At 49.7% G+C, this 14,021-nt stretch overlaps 2 protein-coding genes across 2 annotated transcripts in view; both read left to right on the plus strand.

The window, feature by feature from the left end:
* Nucleotides 1–4,529, plus strand: part of klhdc3 (kelch domain containing 3) — a 28,546-nt gene extending 24,017 nt beyond the window's left edge. The window contains exon 11 of the mRNA XM_030379054.1: nt 1,589–4,529. Within this exon, the coding sequence (XP_030234914.1) occupies nt 1,589–1,655 (67 nt within the window). The 3' untranslated portion in view covers nt 1,656–4,529. The remainder of the gene's footprint in view (nt 1–1,588) is intronic.
* Nucleotides 4,530–7,479: 2,950 nt separating this feature from the next.
* npas4l (neuronal PAS domain protein 4 like) lies at nt 7,480–12,527 on the plus strand. Its single transcript, XM_030379745.1, has 9 exons — nt 7,480–7,763; nt 7,999–8,126; nt 8,955–9,127; nt 9,664–9,809; nt 9,949–10,048; nt 10,179–10,452; nt 10,569–10,678; nt 10,808–10,943; nt 11,135–12,527. Exons 1-9 carry the CDS (start codon nt 7,680–7,682, stop codon nt 12,525–12,527), a joined length of 2,544 nt encoding a protein of 847 aa, XP_030235605.1. The 5' UTR covers nt 7,480–7,679.
* The last annotated feature ends 1,494 nt before the right edge of the window (nt 12,528–14,021 follow it).

Genomic DNA, 14,021 nt, shown 5'->3' on the forward strand with positions numbered 1-14,021 from the left:
CCATTCCCTCAGACGTAAACAGCTTTTTGTACCTAAGCTCTCAATTACATGTTATATTCGTTCATGTACTGGAAGTCACTCTTCAGATTTTAAACAAACAATATAATTGCAATTACTCATTTATTTATGGATTCATTATCACATTTAACACATTTCTAGATTTCTGGAAAAAAAGCTATATTGTAAGGGACCATGGTAATCTCCAATTAGTTGTGACATGAATGAACATAATACCCCTATTCAGCACGATTCAGAACCAACGCATTTGTGGCCAGGCCGAGTTCTGTTCAGCGGGCCTGGTACCCCCACTATCCAGCCCCAGTGGGCCAATCCCAGCCCCCCGTCCCAGGAAAGACACAAGCAACCCTTAGAACAATCTCTCCCCAAGTTGCAGAAATTGCCTTCACAGCTGACCCTCCTGTGTGTGTGTGTGTGTCTTTGTCTGTGTGCGCGTGTGCGCTCTATGTTTACGCGGGGGGGGGGGGGGGGGGGGTTGTCGCGTGACGCCCCGGGGCCACTCGATACAACGTTCCCCCCCCCCCCTCTGCTCCTCCCCGCTCCGACACGGCGGCTGTGCCACCTTGCACAGCGTCCTCTCCGGCCCTGGCAGTTGTGTTTCTAACCCTAAGAGGCTTTTAGAGGAGGGGGGGGGGGGGGTGGGCAGGGGGGTCAGTAAGGGTCTCGTTGACTCCCCTTGCCCCTCATGGCCCCCTCTCAGCACCACACACTCTGACAACGCACACACACAGCGCCGGAGCGAGCGAGAGAGGGAGGGGGTGTGAAACCAGAGCCAGTGATAACAGCGTGAGGCCTGACCTCTGACCCCCCCCCCCATCAGGTCGGCACTAGAGCTGCTTGTCAGTCCTCGCTCCTGGTTCTTGGGTTACCACGGGGACCCGCCGATCGCTCTGCCCACTCGCTCACTGTCGCTGTCACATACCCACGCACACACTGGGAGACACACACACGCACACGCAGAGACGCTCGCGCACAGAGACACGCGCTCACGCGCGCAGACACGCGCTCAAGCACACACACACAGAGACACGCGCGCAGAGATGAACGCATTCACGCGCGCAGAGATGCACGCACACACACGCGGAGATACTCACGCACACAGGTTGAGTGGGAGTGGAAATCTCTGCACGATTGAAGCTTTCATTTCATTAGCATCTGGTTGGGAAACAAATATCTGATCGTCCCTTGCACGTTTCATTAAGAGTCGTGCGATGGACCCCCTTTTAATTAAAGACCTAACCACTTCCAAAGGTCAGGCCACGACCACTAAATTCTGTCCATTTAACTCGAGGAAACCTCTCGCTGACCTGTCTTCATCGTTATTTTCTCAATCCCTACATATCAGTGGTGACTTTTCATCCCATCGTTTCCCTACATCAGCGCAGTTAAACGCCAGCACCAGCCTCGTATAACCAAGCCACGGTCTGTACTGGAGTCCCATGCTGCCCAGGTGGGTCCCCACAGAGAGACTGTGGGGACCTACCTGTATGTGTTCCCTGCTTGAGCTCGACAAACGCCAAACGCTCCACGCGCGGCCGCTCACCCTACCTCTTCTTTCTCCTCTCTGTAGATGGGAGCTGGCTGCCATGACAACCAACAGCAACATCAGCAGGCCAATCTTCTCCTCTCATGGCTGAGAGCAGCCATCACGGAGCAGACCCCAGACTGCCTTCTGCCCTCCGGGACCCGGGGGACACCTTAACAATCAACCGGGGCTCTAGCGGAGGACTTCTGTCCTCGTTATTACTCAAGAACTTTGGTTCGAGACTGGAGTTATTTTCCACATTGGATTTTCGTCTCTGCAAACTATTGTTTTCTTCTTGTTTACTTTTTCTACACAAACAAACAAGACGAGCTCAAGGATGAAAAAAAGAAAACGAATAAAAGAATCCTTGTTTTGGAAGAATTAGAAACACATCTGCTAAAAAAAATGATTTTTCTAAGGGTTGCTCACTCAAGGGTACTTTTGAGAACCCGGTTCGAACCACCTCCTCCCCCATCTCCTCCGGTCTCTGTAGAGATCCAATCAAGCCTATGATAATCCTGGACTCCTCCACAAGCACATGAAGAAGAAAGTCCACCCTAAAGGTCTTCTGTACTAACCTCTCATCTCTGCAGAGAGGGGGGGGGGGGGGATGTTCAAAATGCCACCGTGACGTTCTTTCGATTTTTTTTCTTTTCATAGGAGGAACAAATCCGAGGCAGATGCCTCACTCATTAACTGAATGTCAAAAGGTGGATTTGGAGTCCATCGTTCCGATCTCACTGTCTTACATTGTTCACTTGAAACACCTTAAAGGAATCGCGTCTAACCCAGGCAGCGTACCATCTGACTGAATATGTAACGCACCGGCCTGGAAAATCAGCCTCCGTGATAAAATTCAGAAACTAAATTGCACCGCGGTAAGGCAGTAGGAGAGATGTTAGAACCGTCCACTGGGCTTCCTTCCTTCCTTCTTGTTTCTAGCAAAGACCGATCTCAAACTGCCAGGCTTGTGCATGGCAAGGGTATACTTTCACGAGATGGGCTGCTTTGTAATCAATCAAACCCGTCTACCTCCCTTGGCGGCACGCAGAAAACAGAATCATTTGTTGTGCTTGAGAGCGTTCAGCCGTGGTCTATTCCAAGTATTCTTTCGGGGCCTCCAGGTGATGCCAGTTTAACGGCCCAATGGGGTACACCCTTACTCCAACATCTTTGTTTTCTTGTGCCAAACGAGAGAGGGGGGGGGAGAGAGAGAGAGAGAGGGAGGGAGCGTGTGTGTGTGCAACTATATACAGTCAGTGAATGCCGACTCGCACTATCGCAATATCTCCACATGCTCATGCCAAGCCAAGATCAGGGACGTCCACTTGTGTTGTTGATTTTGCGTCCTTTTCTCTGTGTTTTCGCTGCCAATGCTTGCTGGTACCAGCCCCTCCTGGTCCAGTTAGCCTGTTGTGTCCCTACACGTGCAGATCATCCTACATAACGTAGTATCCTCCCCACTACTAAAGACAATCCTAGTGAGTCGAACCATAGCCCTAGTGAGTCGAACCAAACCCCTCGTGACCCGCAGCGCGACCCAAACCAGAACACGGTTCAGCTCTTTCATGTAAAGCCTGGAGAGGTACACAGGCTTTTATTCAGGTTTTCATACTCGTTCAGGTTAGTTTTCTTGTTAATTGAGCCATTGAGAAGATCCTTCTCATCTTGCCTGTTATTTAATTACACCTTTTGTGTTCCAAGAAGTCTGATTGTTAGAAACGATAGCCAATGTCACTGCAAAGTATGACGTCCAGCCCGGATCGAAAAGCAATTCAAGTAACTAATCGGGCGAATGAGTACCGCCATAACGTTGTGCTTGTGTCCGTGTGCGTCTGTCTGCGTTAACCATTCTGTCTCTCCCAAGCAATGCCACTGTCGTGTGATCTAAACGGTCGTGGACGGTCACCAATAGACGCAGGCTTGGTCGGCCCCCGCGTGGGAAAGGATTACAAATGCTGCTGGTTATTTTTTGCCAACGAAGATACCGGGGCGCAAGTGCTGGATGGAATGGAGCAATGTCGAGACGATCGAGGAACGTTTTTTTTTGTTATTTACAGACCAGCAGTGCCAATGTGACTCAGAGGGTCTCGATCCCCACAGTCCTGCGTCACAGGGACCCGTCGCGTGTGACGTGCACCGTGCAGCTACGTGGATGCCTGTCAGACGTTGATTCTTCTCGTGGACAAACCCAAGTCTCACCGTTGATGTGACACTGAATGACGATGGGCATAACAGAACAAAAATATTCTATTAGAGGACTGTTCTTGTCATATTTGGTGCAGACGGTCTGAATGTGTTTAAGGGGTTGTGGTTGTTGGTTACAGGCAGATACACATCACAAATGTTAACGGCAATTAGGATTTAAGTGCTCTAGGTAATCCCTTGATCCTCTGATAGGTTGTGGAGATTTCAGATCAATAGATTTCAGATCAATGGGCTTAATTAACATTAACTAGCCTAATTTACTCACCTATTGCAATGTCAGTGAATGGTCAAAGCAGGCTGGAGTCTGATGTTTTTACAACCACCTGGGGACCACTCATGCTTTGCCAGTTGGCCCAGTATATTGCCTGGGCCTCGCATCACCTAAATAAATTAAATATTGCTAAATGTGCTCATGGCAAATTGTTTTTTACAAGGAATTGCTTTCCAGGCGAGATTCCTTTCATCAAGACAGATCACATGCCACGGTGTGCTCACTCATACAGGACTGTCCCTTAACACTGGTTCACTGGGGAGATGGCATGGCGTTCCTTGGTTTGAAGCCTACTAATTAGGACGCGTACAAGCCAACAACGCAAACCACAGGATTGTTAAAAGAATCGCATCAAAAAAAAGTATTGAGAATATTGGCAATCAGGTGCGGTCGTTACAGTCCTGCAAGCTTTCTTTTTACACTAACGAAGGAATTCTGCCAAGGTAAAACCCTGTGCAATATGCTGTAAAGTAATATAAATAATAAAGCTCAACTCTGATTTGCTTACCGGCATTCGCTTTTTTCCTAGTGTGGAATGTATCATATTATACATGATGACCTATGTTCTTAATATTGTTATAATATACAGGGAATAGGTTAACCTAGCAATTATCGATGCTTGATACTTGTTTCGATGAACATCCTTAATGTACCTTCAGCGATATATTGTTTCTCCTTCTGACAGATGTACTTTTTGTAAGTCACTTTGATAATAAAAGCATCTGCTAAATATCCCTAAATGTAAATGATGGTAACGAAACAAAATATCTGCAAAATTGTTCAGTCACCTACACAACAGACAAGGACACAAATAGAGTGCAGGAGGAGCTGCCTCTGTCTCAGAGAGCGCTGCAGAGCACGTTGCATTGTTAGTGGAATCACTGACACCCAGCATAAACCGGAGGCCGGCCGCCCGTCTTGTGTAAAGTGGGTCGGCCTGCCGGCACAGCAAGCTGACCTTTGAAGAGGGAATTCTCCCAGAACAATTTCATCACTAAACCTTGTTCCCGGTGATCCGTGATGAACGGGGCCCAGGTGAGGCAGCAGTCCAAATATGGCAGAAACGCAGTAGTGTTTCACGGTTCTGTCACTTCTGCTCGGCTGGGTTAATCTGCACACAATTATTATAAAGTGTATGCATTTTTTCTCTTTTCTTTTCAAATGAAAGTTCTAAGATGATCATTCCTCTTTACTCCTTGGTTTCCTTTACAGTATTTGCAAATCAAACATTTATAACTTCTTCATTCTTTTGTTTAGTCCCATTTTCCTGTTTGCAGTTATATCATACCCTCCCTTACTCTCCTAAAAACACCCCTCTTACACATTTATTGTATGCTTTAAATCCTGGCATTTAAAAACAGTACCATTGTGCAGCGTCTTATCCCAGCCATCTTTGAGGAATTGGTTAACTGAGCAATTGTAAATGCTTGGCACTCGTCTCTATGAATATCCTTACTATTCCGACTGTGATATATTGTTTCTTTCTTAAGACAAACGTACTTATTGTAATTCTCCTTGGATAAAAGCCGCCTGCTATAAGCCCTGGATGTAAACGTGTGGGCCTTGAGGGTGAAGGCCCTCTCTGGCACCCAGCCCATCGTCGTCTCTGAACTGGCCTTGAATCCCCTCAGCGCACCAGCCAGCCTGTCTGGTGACCCTGTCAGCCCCTCAAGTGGGTACGTCTCACCACCCCGGTATGGGGCCAGGGGGGTACCCACCCACCGCCACCGCCACCACTTTACCCCCCGACCCAGCAGACAGCCTCACCAGGCGACGCGTGCTGCAGAGGTCTCGTCAATAGAAAGAGTCTCACCCTAAACTGCACCGCACAGTGTGTGCGTGTGTGTGTGTGTGTGTGTGTGTGCGTGCGTGCGTGCGTGCGGAGGGAGGAGCAGTGTGTTCCTGTCCGTCAGCATCCCTCCGCTATAAAGCAAGCCTTTATCAGTGGCGATAAGTGCAGGGCCGAGACGGAGCTGGGTCAGCCCCCCGAGAGGACCAGGCGAGAGACACCCTGCCCCAGGAAGTATGGTGGCTGGGGGAAGCCGGTGGAGCCCCTCTGATGGGGGGGGCGCATCCCAGGGGCCAGCCTACTGCAGGCGCTAATGCAGAGAGTCGCTCAGCCCCAAATCGCTCTCTAATTTCCCCCCCCCCCCGGCTCTCAGGAGGAACAAAACCATCCAGGGGCCCTTGAGAACGAGACTGAGGATTTGTTAAAAGTGATTTGTTTTGGCTTCAAGCACTATCTTATATCCAGGCCCAAGTTCTAGTTCTGCTGTCCCTGAGTGTTTTAGAGGAGAGGGAGGCCTGAGGAAGCACTTGCTCTCCAGGGATTAGCATATCCCTAGAGGAATTCGAATAATATATAAAACAAAACATGACATTATGAAACTCAACATTATTTTTTCAGGGGGTTGAAAAGGCAAGATTTGTCACTAATAGACAAAGTTTGTTTTATAGTTGGCCTCTATGCCAATGTGAAATTATACCGGTTTCCAAGTCAAGTTTTCTGTGTTCTTGCAGACTCTTTTAAAATGAGATGTGAATGACTGACAACAAGTAAGCCAGCATCAAATGAAGCCCGCTTGAGGTAAATTGAATGGTTCCCTCATTATTCTCATTTGGCTGAGATTCCCTTGCAGTCACGAACTTCCCGTCTGTCACGGCGTCACTTTCTAATGCCGCTCCACTTGGATTGAAGTCCTGCAGTTTCCCAATCTCCTTTATCCTCGATGATATTACAGCATTGACCGGCTTGATGTTGGAAAAGTGTTGGCGAAAGCCACCAGTCTGGCTAGTTAGTAATCGGTGTCAAGAGGTTGTAATCAAATCTTATGATAATGGATTTGAGAAATCGTCGTGGAGGCGAGTCACGCTTCTTTCAGAGAGCGCCGCCCCCTCTCAGATGGCACAGTAATAGAAAGCGACGCCCCCTCGTTTGCAATCTTTAATAGGTCCATGATGCAAACTGACGAGACTTTTTGGGGATGGAGATTCAATATTATTAATTCAATTAAATCCTACACCATAACGCATGGATAAGTAACAATGAAATACCATACATTAAACGATGGTTCATAGGTATAGCCTAACTATGTATCAATAAAATAAAATATTATAATATATTACATAATATAATATAGTGGAGGGTTCGGTAAGATGAGCCGTTTTTAGGCAACTGTACACATTCGTTGACATTTGAAAATCAATTCAGGAACCACCAATAATTGATGCCTGGCTGTGATGGAGAGAAGCGTATGGTGAAGTTGCAAATATTTCTTTTGCATAATAAACTGTTTTTTGCAACAGATTTGCAAAAAAAGACAACAGATATATGATAACAGTATATGAGGCTTATTAATTAATGAATAATTTGTAGACCCTTTCAGCCGACCATAAGTAGTCCAGCCCATTTTGACGTCGAGAGACGCTGAGACACCAGACGCAAGTACCTTGAATGGGCTAATCAATCTGTGTCGTCGAGGCTCATTGAGCGGCCCAGCGTGGTTCGTGACGCCCTTGTTTTGGTGAGGCACCCTTCATTTGGGGAGCGCGCGTGTAACCAAATCCACCGACCCCCCGTCGTTTATCATCGCGTCACAACAAGTAACAGTACCCCCGTGTTTCTTTCTAACCCACTGCCCGAGTTTAAACAAAGGCATGGGGGTTAATCTGGAACTGGGCTGCTATATAAAGGAGAGGGACCCGGGACCTGACACACAATCACCGAGAGCCCCGCACAAGGTAGGTCACTGGTCTTACTGGCGTGACCCACTGGGATACACTCTCGCTCTCTCGTTTCTTCATTTTCATTTTGACACATAGCAAATCCTTTTTGATATTTTTTGGTTGTTTTCGTATTTTCTAAATGATCATTCAAAAACAAGAAATTAAAAGTTATGCATACGTTATTATGCGTTATCATTTTTATTTTTTTTAACAAAGGTACACATTTTCTAACCAGTACATTATTTTGTAGGTTGTAGGTTTTCAATTCGCCGCGAAAATGACTGTTTGGTGCGACTTCTGCAAAAGTCACCTCAGCTCTCCCTGCTCCCTGCACCAGTCTTCTGAAGACATCAGCAACGGAGCCTGCAAGACATCCAGGTCAGTACTGTTTATACTCGTCCCCTAGAGGTCTTCCAAAGGGTTCATAAAAGTTTGGTTGAAGACCTGCTTTGATATACCATAATTAAAATGACCACCATTTAAATTCCAATTGTTTAAAAGTTGTCTATAGGGTATATATATTTACTTGAATCTTATTGTGGTGCATGCATGAACCGAAAAAAAAACACCATTTAAGCTAATCATGTAATACCTCCATCAACAGTATGGGTTTTTCAACCTGCTGAACTGTGGTTCTCAAACGACCTAAATGCAATGGATATATCGCTGTCCTTATGTGGCACTTTCTGTCTCTGTGTGTGTTTTGATGACGTGCATGTCCCCCCCCCCCCCCACCCACTAGACACCCACATCCACCTATTGCGCTATACAACACACAGTAACTCACATTGAGCCCACACTGACACTGATCACACACACACACACGCGCGCACACACACACACACACACACACACACACACACACACACACACACACACAAGTGTGTGTGTGTGTGTGTGTGTGTGTGTGTGAACAAGTGTTCTCTCCCTCTCTCTCTCTCCTCCTCTGCCACAGAGATGGCGAGCTCTTGAAATCAGCCGTTTCCATAGGAACCATTGATATCCTACATCTCTTTCATACTCGATAGGCCCCGGCCATCAGGCTCCCTCTTCTGAGAGGGCAGAGACCTCTTAGTGAGAGACCGGACAGACAGACAGCGGCTTAGTTTTACCCCGCAGACCACAGAGGAAGTTTAGTGCGTTGTGCCTCATAAACCATCACCAACCTCTTCCTCACCATCACCGTCGCCATGGTTTCCCCCACAGGTCCACCCGGTCCACCAAGGGGGCGTCCAAGGTGCGTCGGGACCTCCTGAACGCGGAGATCCGGAGCATGCGGGCCCTACTGCCCCTGCCCCGGGAGGAGCAGGAGCGCCTCTCCTACCTCCACACCATGGCGGCCGTCTGCACCTACATCAGGAAGTCCGTGGTCCTCCAGGGTGAGTCCCGAAACACACACACACACACACACATGCGCGCGTGCGAATGAACACACACGCACACACTGACGCAGACACAGACACACACACTCACACACACACGCACACGCACACACACACACACACACACACACGCTTTTGTACGAGATCCACTAGTTATATAACATGCACACACACAAACAAACACACACGCACGCTATGTAGGATTTGCACTCGATATTTTACACGAGTGTTGTTACGATGCTACATAAAAAGGTTAGCTTGAGTTAAATATGCAGCAGCTCAGGACACACACGCACACACACTCACAAGACCAAAGCTGATAGCAAAGATGCAATTTGTCTGTGTGTGTGAGAGAGAGAGAGAGAGAGAGAGAGAGAGAGAGAGAGAGAGAGAGAGAGAGAGAGAGAGAGAGAGAGAGAGAGAGAGAGAGAGAGAGAGAGAGAGAGAGAGAGAGAGAGAGAGAGAGAGAGAGAGAGAGAGAGAGAGAGTGTGTGAGTAAGTTAATAAGTGAGTGTCTCTCGTCACCCCTTCAGGTTTGCCGGTCAGACAGGGTCCTGGCTCCACTCCCCCCTACGAGACCTTCCTGCCAGCCCTGCACGGCTTCATCCTGGTGCTCGGCGCCCAGGGGAAGCTGGTCTACGTTTCGGAAAATGTAGCTGAATATCTGGGCCACTCTATGGTGAGACTAATTAAAATAAGTTCACTTGACTTTCAAACTTTGTCCGGTGGAACTCGCTTCTGTGCTCCCCTTGAGAGGGTCTTTCATCACCGATGGGTTCAGGTCGGTTCATTGCGATAACACCCGTGTGTCTCCTTAGGTGGACGTTCTTCAGGGAGACACGGTCTACGACATGATTGAACGCTCCGACGTCGACACAGTCATGGCTCAGCTGGAGTCTGACAACAACTCGTCGACAGGTAACAAAACAATCACACCACCGTGTTTCATTACAGCAGCCACCCTTTCACGCCAGAACACAATCACATCCCGAAAACACACCAACCTCCACCCTGACCCCCCTGTCTGCTTCGCTTTCTCCTTTTCCAGAGAGGAGTTTCGTATGTAGCATGCAGACCACCAAGGCGTTCCGGCTCAAACATGGCCACTGCTGCTCCATGCTCGTCAGAGGCTGCTTCCAATCGGCTTCCAGGTCTCCCTCCCTCCCTGTCCCTACGGAGTCCTCGTCCGGGGGGGAGCGCGTCTTCGTGGCCCTCTGCACCCCCACAGTGGACCGCGTTCAGGGCCCCGAGACGGGCCCCCTCGGCCCCTACTTCAGCAGCGTCCACAAACCGGATCTGAGCTTCACTCACGTCTCTGACAGGTAACATCATCCTGACGCTTTTATTTTTTTACTGTTTTTTATCCGAATGTCGTTTATGACTTCGATGCGATACGATATTCCTGGTTATTGACCGCGCCTTCTCTTTTCTTTGACAGCGTGGTTTGTTATCTGGGCTACACGGCGGAGGAGATGTCTGGACGTTCCTGGTACGCTGGTCTCCACCCCCAAGACCTGAAGAGGGCCGTAGACGCTCATCTAAGTTTAGGTGTGTGTGAAAGCGGCTCCGAAAAACATGCGGTTTCTCATCAAACATTTATAGTCAAGTTCATATTTGTTAAAAGTCTACTCTTAAATCTTGGTTTATCCTGAAACTAACTTTTCTGTTGGGGTTCAGTGGAGGCAGATGAAGGCAGAGAGGTGGAGATGGTGTTGAGGCTCCAGCACAAGGATCTGACCTGGACGTGGGTGTACACCCGAGCCACCAACCAGGGCGACAGCCAGAGCATCCACTGCACCAACCACATCATCAGGTAAGAACCCCGGTGCAGACAACGCCCCTCACCCGTCCTCCTAAACGTGCACCGTGCACATTCTGCTGAGACACTCACTTTCCATTCCTGTATATATTTTACCATCGCTGTATAAAATCCGGGTTAATAAAATATTAAACCGCTCCTCTGCTCCCTCTCCTCTCTCTCTCCGCTCTCTCCCTCTTCCCCAGCGAGAGCGAGGCTTTCTATCTCGTAAAGAAGATCCAGAGCGATACCTCCGGGCGGTCGTTAGCCGAGGCCGAACTCTGCCCTCCACAAGCGGTGGACGTCCCCCAGCCTGGGAGCCGGCGCCGCGGCCCGGCGCGGGGCTTCAGACGGCCGAGCGGCTCCGACAGCCGAGGCGAGGAGCCCGCCGCCAAGACGAGGCGCTGGGCGGAGGGCGGGAGGGGGGGGCGAGACGTACACCGCGCGGCGTGTGTCTCCTCCTCCCCCCGCGCCGGCCCCGACGCCTCGACCGTCGCCATGGGAGACAGCCTCCTGCGGTTCACCCCGCCGCACAGCCCCGCCCCCTCCGTCGGCTCCCTGGGCAGCGAGGAGCCGGGCTGTGACTTCCTAATGGATTTACACGGCTGCTCTGATCCGTCAGCCTCCTCCCCAGAGAGCTCGCCCTCCTATTACCCGTACCTCGACAGCCTGGGCCCCTTCCCCCACACGTCCCCCTACGGCCCCCTCGACACAGTCTCCCCGCGGGCCTTCGAAGGGGACTCTCTCGGCGTGAACGCCTCCCCCCTCGCGGAGCTCCACTTATCGCCCCGCTACAGGTCCGGGGCAGGCTGTGCGGCCGGCACCCGCCTGGTCCCAGACTGCCTCTCCCTGCCTGATATGCTGGGCGGCCCGGAAGACTTCTACACCCTGGCCCAGGCGGACCTGGCCCTCCTGGAGCTGCCACCAGGGGGCAGCGCCTTCCAGACGCATCACGTCCCGCCCGGCCTGCTCACGCCGTCCCCCTCGCCCACGTCGCTCGGCTCGTTCCAGTACGACTGCGACTGGGAGCACGCCGAGATCAGCATCCTGGCCCAGCAGATCTCCTCCCTGGCCAACACCTTCGACCTGTACGGCGTTCCCGGTCGGGGTCAGGGCTCGGAGACGGAGATCCCGCACTGGTCAGAGAATCCCTCTCTCCCGGCAGCAGCAGCAGCAGCTCAGCCTTTCAAGCAGCACGAGCTGGTTCTGGACGACAGCGTGTTCGACAGCCTCCTGAAGGAGCTGGAAGTCGAGGACCCACGGGAGGCCTGCACCATTCCCTGCGCCGGAACCGGAACCACAGTCTCCCAGTGTTCCCAGCCCGGCCAGGGTGAAATGGCTCTGCTGCACCAGGGGAGCCCCGCCACCGGAGTCGGGCTCGCCACCGTGGCGGACCCCTTAACCCTGGAGCCGTTCAGCATGGGCCACGCCTCTGTGGAGCCCTGGCTGGGAGGCCCCCAGCAGAGCCCTGGGAGGCATCAGCTCGACTGCTACATACAGCGGAACGATTCCCTCCCCCCCTGTCAGCACGTAGCCACCGCCATAGATGGGCCAGGGTCTGTCTACGTTGCGTCGCTGTGTGAAGAGTACAGATATTGAGTTCAGCTCTGATACTATTCTGCCTTTCCTCTTTCATGTGGACTCATTGAAGAGGCCTTGTACTAAATTAAGTCTATGACTTACCGTGCTAAGACTTGTATGACATATTGTCAAGGCTGGCTGATCCCTCCATGGATAACGTTTTAAAAGTAACGAGCAAAGGCCACTTTTAGTATAGAAGTTGCAAAACACTTTTATGATGTAGAATTTAATCTAAACTAGATTTGTGTGTAATCCTACTGGACCAAAACGTGCTACTGTTGCAATGTTTACGGTATCCCTCAAAAGGTACTTTTATTATCTTTTTAAGGAACTATTTCTGTGTAATGAAGGACAAAATGTCCTCCTTTTGCCTCCAAATGATGACAATCAGCCACTGAGCACTTTATCTCCCCCACCGCCCTGAACGGATATTACAAAACGTATCAGCCACAACTGGGATATTTGGATGAGAAGGATGATATACATTTGTTTGTTTGTTTGTGTGTCTCTCTTTCTCTTGCTGAAATGTGCCTTAGCAATTCCAGTGAAATGATGATTATTACAACCTCTATGGTATTTTCTATTCATTCCAAGCCTGAAGTCTCAATTATACTATTTATTACGGTGTCTCGCATTGCCTTGTGTGAATATTACTTTGGGTTTTTGTTCTAAGCCACAATAAGACTGGTGACCCTCTAGGCCCCTGAAAGGTACTATAGTTTGAATAATACACATGTGAATTGTAAGCATTTATTAAAAGTATTTTTCTCAAAGCGGTGTTTTGAAATGGATACAAATAATTGAATGGATATTGTGATAGGATGGTGTCATATCTCACTCACACACACACACACACACACACACACACACACACACACACACACACACACACACACACACACACACACACACACACACACACACACACACACACACACACACACTCTCTCTCACGCACAGCGACACGCTCTCTCACGCACAAGCACACACTCTCATGCAAACACACTTTCTGTCACGCGCGCTCATCAATGCACACACACGGACAAAGGGTCACTCTCTCTCCCACATGCACATACATACAAAAACTCTCTATCTCAGAACAAAAACAAATTAAAAAGAAGAAATGTAATTGCAACAGCAAACACAGAGATGTTATTGATGGAAACTGAAAGCTAACTCATCGAAGTGCAAACATTAACATTCATGTGGCGTCGAACACTTTCCCCCTCTGATGAAACACCGCTTCTTCAGCAGTGCTTCTCTGCTCAGGAGATAAACAACCGACCCTTAATAACCACAGCTCATATTCAGACCCGCATGTCCGAGGCGCTTCTCCTGAGGAGGTGTGGAGGAAGCTCTGATCCGCCGGCCTGCTTTATTGATAGAACGGTTTGTATCCTTTGAGACCAATGAACACGTCAGCCGTACATGTCGAAGTGAAAAACAAGGATACGCTTTCTTTGACGGCCGGGCTGTGAACATGCGGACACAAATCAATGAAGAGGCGGCTTA

Source organism: Gadus morhua, chromosome 15 (genome assembly GCF_902167405.1).
Source record: "Gadus morhua chromosome 15, gadMor3.0, whole genome shotgun sequence".
Lineage (NCBI taxonomy): Eukaryota > Metazoa > Chordata > Actinopteri > Gadiformes > Gadidae > Gadus > Gadus morhua.